Below are 16171 nucleotides of genomic sequence, written 5' to 3'. Positions count from 1 at the left end.
TCCACACAGGGAGGCCGGAGCTGGAATCGAACCCGGTACCTCTGCACTGTGAAGCCGACGTGCTAACCACTGGACTACCGGGCCGCCCCTATATATATATATATATATATATATATATATATATATAGTTTGTATTTTTTTTGCTCCCAATTTATCTGAAAATATCACATTTTGAAAATTCGATTGGGTTTTCCATCAAACAACGTTACAAGTTTCTCAACTCAACTGTATTTATAGAGCACTTTCAAACAGCCATCGCTGCATACAAAGTGCTGTACATGGAGCAACTAACATATACAACAGTAAAGCAACAAATCGGTAACAAAGACATTTCAAAAGAAACACAATTGTCATGTTGCGTTGTGGTGGAGGATCCCAAAAGACAGACAGGAGGGAGCAGAGTGAACTTGACAAAGATGTATTTAACAAAAAACACAAACCGGACTACACAGGAGAAACTAACTAAAAAAGCTCACTCAAATAAAGTCTAGAAATCACAGGAAACAAAGTAGCAAACAAAACATGACACATGCACTCTGCAACACACAACAGCAACAATACCCCGACACTGAGTGATCGTGCCAGGAGTCCTTTTATACAGACAACTAATGACACAATGACCAACAGGTGTGCAGCTGCAGGGGTGAGCCCAACAGTGCCACCTGTTGGTCACAAACAGAACCATGACAACAATTACAGTGATGTGCATTATGAGACGCATTTTCTTTCCATTTTTCTTATGACAGATTCCAAAAAACATGCGTGTCAGGTTGATGGAACACTTGTAATTGACCCAAGGTGGGAGTTTTCGTACCACGTCAGCCCCATCCTTTGTACGCCACTGGCTAAGAGTTGGAACTTCCCAATATAATGTAATAATTATGTAACAAAGTCGACTTTTACTGAACCTTCCAGCGCCACCAACTCGCATGACAGTTACACCCTAGAAAATGTTTCTCTGTCCAGGTTATCCATGAAGTATTTGTGTGCGGTTAATGGGAAGCCCAATTTCACGATGTAGATCTAGTCACGACTTTTATAGCAGCAAGACAACATAAAATCCATTTAGACAAGACATTTATTTGATCACCATGACAAACTACAGGCATTCTCAAGGCTTTTTTTTTTTAATGAGTAAATCAAGTTTGCTTTGCGATTGAGAGCTGATTCTTGAAGTCAAACAAAATGGGTGTGGTGAGATTAAAAACCAAACGTGCACCCAAAAAAAAACCCAAAAAGCAAACTGAAGAAGTCAAACTGAGCTGAGATGGATGCCCAATATATTTTTTCCCACCTACGCTCAAGTATAAGTGTGAGAACATGGCCCCAATCTCATATTGCTGTTAAATTCAAATATGTTACGCCTCACAGAAAGTGGCTGTCGGTTGGCCATACTGAGGCAAGTTGGGAAATCAGCCTTCTTCTACTTGCTGTCACGTATGTGAAAGACAATAGAATGACAGAGAGCAATTATCACATCTACAATTTTTCGTTGTGCTTTGAACCAGCAAGTTTGTTTGTTCCTGCAGTTGCGCTCATTGCACAAGTGTTTCACTAAGTTAGTAAGTTTGAAATTCAGGGGGAGTATAAAAGCCTTTTCGTGTTCTTGAACATCATGGAGAATTACCGATGTTGCTTTCTTTCTCTCATGATGAAACACGGCTGAAGATGAAAGCCTAACAAAAGGGGAGCAGATAAGAAATAAGTGTGATCGATGTTGATAAATAAATACGAGATCAATCAAAAGTAAAAGGGAAACATTACAATGAGTGGAATGGAGAAGCTTATAGATTTAAAAAAGGATAACGCATCGTAGCCACGGGGAGAAAAAAAGAGCGCAAATGGGAGGTGGCAGTGGTTTGTAACAGTTGAACTCCTCCATCCAAAGAACAAGGAATTTCACTTTGCTTTCTATGCTCGTATTTAAAATGCTCACTCTGTTCTGCACATGTGGACATGTTCTTTGTTTTTTTCAGCCAACATTCATTGGCAAGCTTACCCTGTCAAGTGAGAGAAGAGTTCATTGGTAAAAATAAATAAATAAATAAATAAAGAGGAAAGGCAAAAGCCTGTATGTTGGGTGGGCAAGAAATCTAGAGGGCTAGTTGCAGAAGGAGTGACCTTTCACCCCCCCCCCCCTCCCTCCCAGCATACGAGTAGGGAAAAAGTGCAGTTTAAATAGGATCACCGTTAAAGCTGATTAATTCATCTCGCCCATTAATGCTGATGTGCTGTGGAACACCTGCTCAATGGATGACAGCCAGCTGCTTGGCTGCCAACATTAGTGACTTTGAGCCTTTGCAGAGATGAAAACTTGTGCTCAAGCTATTTAGGATCAAATCCATCCTGTCATTCCGATTCAATATATTTAATCGGGAAAAATTCAATTCAGTTAAAAAGACATTAGCGCACATCCTATCAGCTATAAGCTCGCCCTCAGCCTTTACACACTTGCAGTAAGGCACACAAGCATATATATATATATATATATTTATCAGAATCAGAATTATCTTTATTGGCCAAGTATGTAGAACACACACACACACACACACCCACACATATATATATATAAGTTCACAGAGCATGTCACAAAACAGACAAATAATAATAAAAAAAAAACAACAGAATGCAAATTTTACTTTGGCAAAACTTCTTTATTGCGAGGTTTTGACAAGGACAATGGGACTATAAAATGTGATATTAATGGTTGGTTGGTTGTTTTATAAAGACTCGCTGGTATTACAAAACAAAACAAAACAAAAAACAATCACACAATGCATTTTTTATTGTTTCAAAAAACGCTTCAAGAGAAAGTCAAGTCGTGCTTGCGTTCGTCACCAAAATCATGCATGGCAAATTGCACATTGCGAATATAAGTGTGAATGATTGATTGTTTAGAACACGCCCTGAGATTGATCTCACATCATGTGTTAAAAATGTTAAAAAAAAAAAAAGGCCACATCCAAATCAACATAGGGTGGCTTTATGAAAGCATGCATGTACAGGCCACACCCCTCCGGACGCTTTCATGGAAGTCGTTTGAAGAATCCATTAATCATCAGAAAGCCATAACCCCAGTCCTAATAAATGAAAAATACAATAGATGGCTCAAAGAGTCGGTTGCGCTGCAAAGCGGGTGTGTTTGTTTATGCTGTGCTATCCCTTTAAGAGCCTCTGTTCAGAGCCCATCCCAGAGAGGATGAAACCATTAGTCTGATGTACAGAGAAAAAGAAACAAAGACAGAAATAACAATATTAAAAAACACAATACAAAGAATCCCAATAGGGATTTGAACAGCATTGCAAACCAAGAAAGCTTTTCAAATAAGTCAAAACCAAAACAAGAAAGGTTGGAAAAAAGGTCACAACAGACAACATCCCAGTGGGAGCAGATAAAGACAGACAGAGAGACAGATAGACTCAGAGGGGGCAGGAAGCAACTATCTCTCCATCTCCTCAATGGCGCTGTAGGCGTCCACGTCTGTCAGTCAATTACAACGACGGGCGGACGCGGTCGCTCGCCAGTTCTCCCGTCTCTGCCACGTGCTCTGGCTGATGATCCCCCTGTGTGGTATGTCTGCAGATGGCAAACCTTGTGACATCGCTATGCTGTGTAGTTCTGGCCGCAGTGGTGGTAGCCTACGCGCAGAGACGCAGTCAGCTTGGTGAGTATGCATTTTATCACCTCTACTTGGTAAACTGCTGCAGTGACATCTGGCTGACATCTTAAAAGTCACAGTTTGATATATTTGTTTGACTGCAACTTGTGCTTTACCAGAAGCTTGGCTTGTAGTTATCGAACGACTACTTTCCTGATAGTCCCACGCCCCATGTTCTCATTTGTTTTAGTCATTTAAGAAATTATTCTGCATTTGTGAGTGCGTACAGAAGTACTGACTCAACCTGTGATCTTTTGCGCACGTTACACTTGTAAATGTTTTAACTTTGCGTTATAATGGATCAACAGACCTCTCTTGTGCAGTTGGAGCCATGTTGGGTTTTCTTTTCTGGGCCGACAGCAACATTGTGTTCAACAAAGACACCAGTCATGTTAAACTCATGACCATGAGCAGGTCACAAATTATTGGCATGCTGGGATCCTTATGAAAGAACGGATGGGGGCACGGGGAGCGCTATAGACTAACAGGAGAACTCTTTCGAGTTGCTCACAAAATGCGTGACTGTATCTGTTTGGCATGCGAGTCAATCCGTCATTTGACTTCGTGGAAGGAGTTGCCGAGGCTTGTTAGCCAGTGGCTTCTGAGTGGAAGTCATCTGACGCAGAGAAGTTCTCGAAGGGAGTCACTAAGTTCACCACCATCACTATGTCACGGGGTTACATGAATGAAATGCACAAAATTGAAATGTTCTGAAATTACCATGACTCTTAGAATTATAAAAATGAAGTTTATATATTCAAAATACGGTTTCAACAGATTTAAATACAGAACATTCTGTATATTTTTATATTTTATATATTTACAGTATATACTTTTTGTTCTTCTACTACTTACTTTCCTCATTTTGCTGCTGTAAATCGTGAATTTCTCCATTGTGAGACAAATAAAGGTTTTCTTAACTTATTTGTAGAAAAAAAAAATATTTTTTTTGATTTAGAATGCAATGGACTACAAAGAGTCCCTAAAGAATGTAAATATTTTGAGTGAGTACGGTACATTTTTGTGGGAAAAAAATAAATTATTGCGTTGATTTGAGTTCTTGCACTTTCCGTCTTGTTCATTCTCAAAAAATGAATACATTATGTGGTTATGTTGTTATTTGGTTCAATGGCTTGGTTGTTGCGTTCAGATATTGGATCTTTAAACACGCATCGGAAAACATATTTTCAAAAATGAAATGTATTAATAAGAGCGCCTATTTTGTCCGTTTTTAAAATATATTTTCTCCATACGTCTGGTTAGGAAGTGTGTGGTCCGATGTGGCCTCCAGTCGCACTGATGAAAAATTTCGGCCCTCCTCCAGCAATTATATTGCCCATCACTCCCTTGGAGGGACAAGAATGGGCGCATTTCTCAATATCTGTCAGCACACGAATCAGGGGAGACCCACCAAAATTGCATCGAAAGGAAGAATTACACATTTCGACGAATTAACTGCCGTGCTATGTTACCAGCAATAAAATTACCCATTGGTGGGTGGAGAGAGAGCAAAAGAAGTTTTAGACTTTTTGACTGTGGACCGCTGCTTCAATCCAGAGAACCCCAGAGCATGTGTGTTGTTCCATTTTCTTTGCCACTGTTGGTAGCGTAGCCCTGGAGAGTTAACTCCATTAGTCTTGGCGAAGCCCTCCAGAGGAATCGTGGCTCCTGTGAACCACAGCAAATGACTGTCTTCTCTCAAAGAACAGCATTTATAAGACAAAAGCTCTTCCCTTGTCTTTTTCTACCTTATCCATCTTTAATAATACTCTGTGCGTTTTATTTCTATTTTGTCCGGGCTGTTTGGATGATTAAGCGTTAACGGATCTTCTCTGTCCTCGTTGAACGGTATGTCATTGGTACAATTTCGGAGCTCTGATATTCATATTTGGAGGTATACAAAGAGGAAGGTTGAAAGCCATTATTCCTCGCCGAGACGCATGCGCGCACATACGCATTTACGCAACACACAACAATGTCGACGCCACTGCCACATCTTGCTGATGCTACGAGCTGAAGAGTCAACGTCATATTAAATCAACCATGCAAACTGACAGGACGGGATTGCAATTGTGTTGCTCTATCACATTTGCATATACAGTACAAAACAAAGTGCGCGCTAACACGCACAGTACGAAGCAAGGGACATGTCTGGAGAAATGCTTTTTGTTACTTAAAAAAAAAAAAGTTGCCTGCTGTCTTAACTGACAGATTGATGCGCCATATCCCAAAGTACGTTAATACATTTGCAGACAAAATAAGCACTATCATTTTGTTGTTGTTTTGTTTTGTGTCTCTTTGCGTCTGACGGAATATCTGCCCTCTGATTCCATCTGCGACTATCATCGCAATCTCATTTGAATGTCAAGAAACACCTGATTCGGCTGCCTCCGAGACGTCTCCTTGGTGAGGTGTCCCAGGCATGTCACACTGGCTAGGAGGAGGCCGGGGATGATCCAGGAAACGCTGGAGAGAGTATGTCTCCCAGCTGGCCTGGGAACGCCTTGGGATGCCCCTGGGAAGAGCTGGAAGAAGTGGCTGGGGAGAGCGAAGCCTCAACTTCCCTGCTAAAGCCGTTGCCCCCACGACCCGACCCCGGATAAGTGCTAGAGAACGAATGGATCCTAATTTGGCTCCCATTTGGTATTCTTGTTGTGTTTTGAATTAGTTGTGAAAAAAATCCAATAAAAAACAATGAATTGGATGGGGGCGGGGATGGGGGTTGTTTCGGGTGTTTCTTGGAATTCAAATGAGATCGCGACGATCGATGGAATCAGAGGGCAGATATGCCGTGAGATGCAAAGCGAGACAAAACAAGAAAGCGGCAAAACGATAAGGCTCATTTTGCGTGCAAATGTATGACGGGACTTAAGCGTGTGACACTTTGGGGTATGTAGCATAAAACTGTCAGTCAAGGCCGCAAGATACTTTTTTTTTTTTTTGGAAGCAACAAAAACATTTCCCAGATGTGTCCATTGCTTCGTACTGTGCATCATAGTGCAAGCATTGTTATGTACTGTATATGCAAATGTGACCTAGCAACACGATTGCAATCCAATCCTTCCAGGCCGGGCTCCAGAGAGGGAGTGTGGAGCAGGGGCGTGGGGGGGGGGGGGGGGGGGGGGGTTAACCAGCATCCCAGCAGGGGAAAACTGTCCAATATTTTTATTCTTCATAAGGTTGTCTGTGAGTCACGCTTGGTCTAATTGGGAAGCGTTTCCATATAAATCCCACTCCAGACCTTAACAATTCCCATTTGATTGTGAATCTCATTGAATTTGTTTGATACGTTGAGACAAATATAACATTAGTATCTGAGATTACTTGATTAATTGTACATTCTTACCAAGGCAACAAGGAGACACACATTCACATTAACGGTCCTTTTGTCATGCCTGCCAACGCCGCCGCAGGGAGGATTATTTTGTGTTCGCAGCAGAGGTCAAAGCCTTCTTCAGATTGTGTTCAGATTTTGTGAATTTGTTAACGGCTCTTAAGGTCAAAACATGAGCAGCAAGTATAATCTTTTTCTTCCATCTTGAGAATGACATTGACGAGTCATGCTTTTTAATCCCCCGCGGTGATTCATTGTCATTGAAAAGTCAGGTGTCAAAAATGTTGACTCTTGCTCCAAAACAATGACATCAATTCTTAAAAATGCATCATTTGGAAATCTCCATTTTGATTTCCCCTTTGTCCCAATCACGCTGTGAAATAAAGTGTCGAAGGATTCTAACACAATGGAATGTTTACCGTTTTCTTCGCGATGCTTTTGTTTGCCTCTCCCGCTGCCAGACAAACCTTTCAGGATGTTTGTGTGTTTCTTTACGCACAAAGTGACATCATAGATTTGACTGAGAGAGCACATTATTTATGGAAATCCATATCGTAATTGAGAGATGAATGTTTCCACTCATAATCATGCTCTCCATCTCTCTCCCTCTCTTGATGTCCCTCTGCCCCCTATATAACCCATATTTCAAATTTTCCTTCCTGTCTGCCGTCCCTCTAATTTCTCGAGTTTTTTGCTCCACATCCTTTCCCCTTTTCCCTCATTTTCTTTCTCCTCCTACGCTTCCCAACTCTCACTTCATCAGCAGGCTTGTCAACAAGCAGATCTATCGCCGGTGACATCACGTTCTGCTGCCGCTACACCACTCTAGCATGTTTTTTTTGCATGTTTCCAATCTGATGTAGAGGTCATGTGAAAGGGAAGGGGCAGCAAAATGAGGACTCATTCCTGCTGTGTCAATTTCATGGGTGTTTTGACACTTTCCCGACAGGCTGTGGCATAGGCTTTGTGAAACGGTGATCACCTTTCTAAATTAAGATATCCTTTATTTGTCCCGCAATGGGGAAGTTACAATCAGACCTCTTATCCTCTTCCTAGGATAATTTAAGTCCAGGATAAAAAAAGACCCTAGCACATGAATAAGCATATGACAGTTACAACAAGTCACAAGACATAACATGTATAAGGGGGAGGATGAATGGGAAGGGGGTTGGGGGGTAACCGCGACGTGGCCGAAAAATGACCAGCTGCAGGGTCCCCGTTGCGCTCCGCATTATCGAACCACGTCACGGGGGAAACAGAATCGGAGCGATGAAGACGGTGATAACAAGGATGTGTATGCGCGTGTGGTTGTCCAGTCGTGTATGTGTATGCGTGTACAGGTCATAGCTGCTTCGTCGAGGTCTGCTCATCATGAAGACAGTCCCGGCTTATCAGTCCATGGCCGAGAAGGAGGGGGATGGTGGTGGGAGCCCTCGACTCCATGCGTATTTCCATCCAGGGGAAAGGCCAGATAGCGTTGTTTGTTTTGGAGAGGCGGCCGTCAACAATTCCAGACAGCCTTGAGTCCTTGGTCTGTATCTCCTCACTAGCGCCAATCATTCAGATCCGAAATTGGTTGCATTATGCATTCAAATTGAATTCATGCTTTCAGATTTTAGCCACATTATTTCTTAACACTGGGCGGCCCGGTAGTCCAGTGGTTAGCACTTCGGCTTCACAGTGCAGAAGTACCGGGTTCAATTCCAGCTCCGGCCTCCCTGTGTGGAGTTTGCATGCGTGGGTTTTCTCCGGGTGCTCCGGTTTCCTCCCACATTCCAAAAAACATGCATGGCAGGCTGATTGGACGCTCTAAATTGTCCCTAGGTGTGAGTGTGGGCATGGATGGTTGTTCGTCTCTGTGTGCCCTGCGATTGGCTGGCAATTGATTCAGGGTGTCTACTGCCCGAAGATGGCTGGGATAGGCTCCAGAACCCCCCGCGACCCTAGAGAGGATCAAGCGGTTCAGAAAATTGATGGATGGGTGGATATTTCTTAACCCTTTCAAGGACAGCGGTTACTCCAGTGGACAGCTTATCATGATATCGGGTTGCAGGGTGCATGAAAGGGTCTAAAGCAGTGGTGTCAAACACACGGCCTGCAAGGAGGCCCCCAGGATAATTTAAAAGTGAAAAAAAATGCATAAAAGGCATGGAATGAATATTTTTAATAAGGTGCAATTCATGCAGTATCTGCTCGATCTGTTTGTTAAATTTTAACATGTTCCTAATGTTCTTGTGCTTCTGTAGACCAAAACAAAGGAAAGACATTATTTTGGTTATTTATAGCAGAGTATGGTATAATTTTAATGGTCCGGCCAACTTTACATCTACCAAGGCCGTATGTGGCCCACAACGTGAAATGAGCTTGACACCCCCGGTCTAAAGCCAAGTCAGATCGGATTCGTGTGCATTGACGGAGGCCAGAAGAAATAAAATTGCGATTTAACAGGGAAGGAAGGCCTAGAAAAAAATCCTATGTCAGGACGTCACAGTCACACAGTTTGGTGACATACATCAACTATCTTTAAAACAGGAAATATAGTCAAACACAAAGGAGGCTCTTCATAACCCTGAATATTCATGTGTCTGGTAGCATACAGTAAAAATTCATGGATGCTGCTTGACGAGACAAACGCAGACAACCAAATGTCTTCAATTATTCAAAGCGTTGAACCGCTGTCTGATGCGCAATCAGAGAGAACAGACAGATGTTGTAAGTAAGTAAATAAGCGGCAAGACTGACATCAACGTGCGGCAGTGCGATTTTCTTGTTTGTGGAAGCCATATAGGTACTCTACATGCCGGTAGGGAGGCTTGATCGCAGTCATTATCCTGAGTAGCACTCAGTGTAATCAGCGCTGGCTCTTTGGCATGGAGCTTAGATTAATTTTAAGAATGAGCTGAAATAATTGATTGACTGACTGCTCCGTCTGATGGATAGCAGTCGGACCGATGGTGGCCTGACAGGGAGGGAACGACTGGCTTAGCTTTGCAAAACAGAGACAAATGGTACAAGAAAAGAAAGGTTGCCTCGTGGTACCAAATTGTTGAAGGAGGGTGGGGAGGGACCACAAGATGTGATTTGTTCCGTTTGTTGCAGGTGAGCACTCCCAAACATTTCAAATTCACATGTATAATTTTCACACGTGATGCGATATATATTTTGATCATGTGATCGCTTTCAGTTTGTCTGCTATGTTGGAGATTCAAAATGGAAGGATGAGCAAGGCTTGAAACGGAAAGACTAGCAGAAGAACTTGTGTTCATTTTTGGCGTTTCGCATTTCCTCTATGAACCTGATCAGTGAACCGCAGATCAGTGATACATTTTTCACACTCCTTATATGTACTTAGATCAGGCCTAAAAAGTTGCCAGCATAAGAATGGGGTGGCCAAAACATGACATGATGACAAGGCGGACAACATAAAAAACAATACTCCCTACACAATTCAAACATCAAACAACTCTGCTGTTATGCTTTACTCTGTGCCAAGACAAGCAGAAATTTACAAAAGAGACTGTTTTACTTTTTGACCAAGCAGAGTTGACAGCTTTAGCTTTACTTTAGCTAAAACTACCTTGCCTTTCCCCAACATTAGCAACAAGGCTAGAAAGCAATTAGCGCGATGAGAATCCGATACCATTCTGGCTGTTTCTGATGTTTATATTGAATATAGCACAGCAACAACAATAGACTATTTAGCGATACAGTTTACAAAAAAAAATTGTGCAGTGTGCACTGCTGCTTTACTTTTGACAAATGTTCAGTTATCTCGTCCTGATTGAAAAGTGCACTAAATGTAACTGGTGAAGTGAGATTCTGACCCATATCGCTGCAACCAAACAGGACACCATAATTCACCATTTTTCTTAACATTGGTTATCAAATGTAGCTATTCAATTCCAAACAATGCACAGACATGAGGACAGAGGTGTGAGATGTCATGGGAAAACTGGGACAGAATATATTTTTACCGGTAATTACATAATATTTGCTTATTTAATTTGTTTTTTTTTTTTGTCATCGACAACAATGCTTGCGCGTGTCATTAGTATTTGTGTTTTCCCCACGTGCAGCCAATAAATTAATCAAGGCCAGTCTGCAAAGTTTTAGCTATAATGTTGTTTTGATGTCAAACTTTGTTCCATTTCATCACAATTGAATCACCAGAACCTTAAAAGGGGTCTTGGACCCTTCAATGATGCAGTCCTTCTAAATATATGCATTTAATTTGATCTATTTGGAAAAGAATTGCCGTAAGTGTGACACACTGTGTGGTGGAGGGGCTTGAAGAGTGATCGGGGGGGTTGGGGGGAGAGGACTGTCATTTATCACATTGAACTTCAGTTTAATTTAATTCAGCTCAACTTTATTGTCATTCCCCTCCAGTGAAGTCATTCCGTTTGACTCTAGTGTATGGAGAAAGGACACACAGCTTACTTTGTGCAACCAGGCAAGTGAGAGTGGGGTGAAAGCAGCACAATCAAGAGCAGGAAGAATCTGGTGGATCACACAAAACAACCAAATCGCACATCAGTATTCCGAAAGCAAACGGTGCTTAATAGTGCATCGAAGGAATGGTTGCATAAAACGGAGGTGTTCTTTAATCCAAACACATGGCCGACATTAAGGCTCCTTAATAAATAGATTGTGCTACCAAAGAGGATAAGACGCCTCCCACGTCAGACAGTTTTGTGTGAATTTGATTGAAATGACTTTGAGTAAGGGTTAGAAATGAACAAAAAAATTACATCTAGGGATTTTAGGATGAATGCAAAATTTGCTGCTAAGTTCGTCCTAAAATGGACAGTTTGGTGAATTTAGAATGCTTGTTTTCAGTCTGTCTATGCAAGAAGCTTTACCCATTCACCACACGGGCTTTCTTTAGGAAACTTTATTAGAAGATTTGGGAAGCTTTGGACTAACGCTCACCAGAGCGGGAGAGAGAGGAAGATATGAAAAGAAACATTTTTGAAAGAGCTGTTTGTCCTTGCACAGGAGAGGCAACAAAGGCAAAAAAGAGAAAAGCGTGTACCCGTTCCTGTGTCTGTCTTCAAAAGTGTGCAGTTTATTTATTTCTTGTGACATTGGACAAGGACGATTCCTTCTTTATTGAAGTCTGATTTCCTTTCCGGGATGGATACATACCAAGCACCATTCACTTGACAAAATCTCTATTGTATTGTGTCAGGACAATATCATCTGTGCATTCTAACCGCTGTGTTCATGCATCCACACAGTGATGAATTAAAGTTGGGTTGTTCCATCAGTCATAGATGCTGCAATGTGATTTTTTTTTAATCTTGCGTGTTTGTGTGTGTGTGAGAGAGAGAGAGAGAGAGAGAGAGAGAGAGAGAGAGAGAGAGAGAGAGAGAGAGAGAGAGAGAGAGAGAGAGAGAGAGAGAGAGAGAGAGAGAGAGAGAGAGAGAGAGAGAGAGAGAGAGAGAGAGAGAGAGAGAGAGAGAGAGAGAGAGAGAGGCTCCCCTCGTTCTATCAACATTTGCCTCTGTTGGCTGGTTTGATAGGAATGGTTGAATGTAATCCCAAACTAATGCACGGGCAAAACCAGAGCTGTGGATGGATTTGGGTGTCAAACATGTCTAATAAGAAGGAACACAAAAACAATTCCCAGGTATTATGATGAATATTTTAGCACTCAGTAATAGAGTAGGCATACATATGAGCGGTTCAGTAGCATCGAAATTTGAAAGCCTTTTTATTTATTTATTTATTTATTAAATTTTAGGTTTGGGAGAAAATCCTCCACATGTGTTTCGTTGTTGTGGCTTCATCGACTACAGAAGTCGTCTGCAGCTTTAGTTCTCCATGAGGGAATTAGTAGAAGGCTTTGAGCTTCAGCTCAGTGCTGGACTATTAGCGAAACACACACACACTGCGTGGCCTGCAGTCATGTTTCAGTTCCATTGAATTCAATTTCAAAATAGTGTTTTCATGAAATAAGGGATCCAAAAATGCACACCGTGACCTCCTCCCCCCCAAAAAAATCAACTAAGTCAACAAATAGAAATCTGTTAAGGATTTTAGTTCTTTGCAGCTCTATTTTGTCGGTGGATACGGATCTTTTGGAGCGTCAAGAAAACTTTGGGGGAAAAAATTGGAAGTAGTTATGCAAACGATTAAATTTCCTTTTGTCTACAACAACAATGCCTACCATGTTAAATTTAAGGGCCATGGAAAATGTTTTTTCTTATTTTTTTTTAATGACAGTGCACTATATCATCGCGTATCTTTGTGATCTTCTCTTTTTACATATAAATTGGTCCCATGAGTTCTGCGTGCCCAGGACTGTGTCTAACTACGCATTTGTTTTCCATCATGTGCGCTGCGTGGCTCTGACTGTTTGTGTGGTTTGAAAGACCATCTGTTGTGTTTTGTTTTTGTGAGTTGCAAAAGAAATATCAAAATTCACATTTATATTCTCTGAAAATGTGTCAGCAGTAGTCTAAATTGGTTTCTGATAAGGAGCGAAAAGGCTCTGCATCAATTTATTGTTCTGCTTTTGTTCAAAATTCATTAAATTCTGTTCATAGCGTGCATGCATTTGAATGCGTGAATTGGAGACTTTTCAGACCCCAAATAGCAATTTGCAATTAGATCCTAATATTTGTGTTGTTGAAACATGCTACAAGAATGCCACATTTGAAAGTATTGTGCAAACAAAGGTTGGAATTTGTTTTCCTAACTTAAGAGGGTTTGGGACGAAGGATGCCACATCTAAAGATGTTCAAAACTGACTGCAAAATAAGCCACGTCAAGGGAGCTTTATAAATGTGTGTGTGTGTGTGGGGGGGGGGGGTTGGGGGGTCCATTTAGACTACACATTCACTATTAAGAAGTGCAAGCAGGCCAATCCAATCTTCTTCCTCAAGGACTAAGATATTTTTTCTTTTTTTTAATCCCCTATTCTCATTTTTCTCAGCATTGTGCTGACCTACAGCGCTAAGTTACATGGCATTTTTTTTCTTAAAGTGAAGAATGTACACCTGCATTCTAGTGTGAGAGTGTTTGAGGTTTTCCAAAGTAAGCCCGAGCTTATCGGCGGATATGTAAGCGATGAATGAATGATGCGGCGCATGAGTGATGCAACGTTTTGCTAACCGCTTTGTTTCACTCTCCTCCCCTTCATGTCATATTCATTTCTGAAAGAAGGTCATCGGGTCCACCGGGGCAAATTTCCTCGATACCCCCCGACTTACAACTGCCGAAAACACAATAGTATAAGCCTCCCAAAGCTTCTCGTCGTAAAACATACAGTAGCTTGACATTTTGAAGAAATAACCTCACAGGTGTAAATTCTTGACTGACTCTCCAAGTCATCACGGCCAACTGAAGCCACAGCCACGCAAGGCTGCAGACTTTCATACAAAATAAATCTAATAAATTCAGTATACGGTCTAATTGGATTTCATTTAAATTTTATTGTATGTCGACTATTGAAATGCCATTCTGAATTGTGTTTATGATATTTACCCCCTTGCTGTATATTCGGAAACCCGAAATTAGCAATGTGCTTCTGGATATAAATACATGAACATTGAATTTCCCTGGGAATTGTGTAAAGGAGAAGCAATCGGACTCTGGGGAGGGGAGAAAAATACACCCCGCAATGGGCTGGTAAAAGACGTAGCTTGTATAAAGAAAATATTGCCTCTTCCATCCTTCAGCGGGCGCGGGCAGTATGAATGTAGCTGTTAACACATATTCATGCCATCAGCAATGAGATACAGTTTGCAAAGGCTTATGAATGTATGAATGAACAAGCCCAGGCATCCAAGCAACTGAGAACAGTTGGGAAAAAAAAGAATTGCACAGTCTGCCTTTTTATAAAAGGTCACCTGTTCTCGCTGTTAATATTGCATCATATTGCCGGTTTCTTCCAGAAGCCGTTACACCTGTATTCTTTTCATCAGTATCTATTCTTTTTATCGAAAAGGTGGAACAATTACGGAAACTCAATTGTTAAGAGAAAGAACGGGTGCAGACCTTATGAATTTTATGTCAGCTTAACTGAAGCGTGTTTCTTTTGAGAGTTGTCGAGGGAGGGGTAGAAAGCCAACAATTTTTTTTTCTGTTTATTGTTATATGTTAAATTGCTCCATGTACAGCACTTTGTATGCAGTGATGGCTGTTTGAAAGTGCTCCATAAATGCAATTGAATTGAAACAACAACTTCTGTACTGTAAATGAAGTGACAAGAGTAGTTTGAGGAACAATCACTCAAGCGTTGCTTTCTTTCTGTCTTTCCTGGAGAAAGGTCATTTCGACCCGAAACATACTGTATATATTTGTGTGTGTATTTGCGGAAAACATTTTTGCGGTGCAAAAAGCCTTGTGAAAACATGTCACTGAGTTCAGTTGACTTTAGTGATGCGTTTACAAAAAAAAAAAAAAAAAATGGTCCAAACAATCACTTAAGCTAAACCGTAACAATACAATTGTACTTTGTCTTTTTCACCATGCAATGTTATGGGAAATATAGCTGGTAAAAAACACATGACCGATTTATTTATTAACCCTTTCATGCACACTGTAACCTGATAACATGATAAGCTGTCCGCTGTAGCAACCACTTTTCTGCTCACGTTTCACATTAGTATGCGTGGTGCTAACTGCACCATTGCCTTGGACGGAGAGCTGGGTGCAACCTATTACCAAAACATGACTATTAGGAGAGCGAGACAAGCTTATTAAGATACATGAGTGTTGTCATTACATCACCGCCCCTGTAAGTCTAAATTGGATATTAGAAAGAATTCGCTCTCCGGTTCAACTTTTCGGCCGGTTAGAAGCTCAATTGTAACTGCACGTGGCTGGGAATGACTTTCCGGGACACAAAAGTCTTTACGTTGAAGTGAATTCACAGCGCATTGTGTATGTACGCCGTACAATTGTGTCTTGTAGGCTGTCATCAGAGGCAGCAAGTCATGACAACAGCGCATTTGCTACAAACATCAAGCAACCTGCCTCATTATCAATGTTGGGCGCAATGTTGTGTTCAGACTAAAGCCATGAAGGAACTCAACAAGCAGACGTGCGCTGATGGGAGACAAGCTGAACGTGAGCGCTCGTGCCCTTCTGATGTTTTCGGTATGAAGGTCGCTGGTACGGAATTTCGAATAAAGGAGAGTGTGTGTGTGTGTGTGCGGAAGAGAGAGAA

General features: G+C 41.5%; 1 protein-coding gene across 2 annotated transcripts in view; it reads left to right on the top strand.

Moving 5' to 3' along the window:
* The window catches only part of cntfr (ciliary neurotrophic factor receptor), a 184445-nt gene that overhangs the window by 68465 nt on the left and 99809 nt on the right, over nucleotides 1–16171 (top strand). For both annotated transcript variants that reach the window (XM_052050301.1, XM_052050302.1), the window contains exon 3: nucleotides 3584–3665. In XM_052050301.1, the coding sequence (XP_051906261.1) occupies nucleotides 3584–3665 (82 nt within the window). The remainder of the gene's footprint in view (nucleotides 1–3583; nucleotides 3666–16171) is intronic.

This window comes from Hippocampus zosterae, chromosome 18 (genome assembly GCF_025434085.1).
Source record: "Hippocampus zosterae strain Florida chromosome 18, ASM2543408v3, whole genome shotgun sequence".
Classification (NCBI taxonomy): domain Eukaryota; kingdom Metazoa; phylum Chordata; class Actinopteri; order Syngnathiformes; family Syngnathidae; genus Hippocampus; species Hippocampus zosterae.
This window is presented reverse-complemented; position numbering and strand designations above follow the sequence as displayed.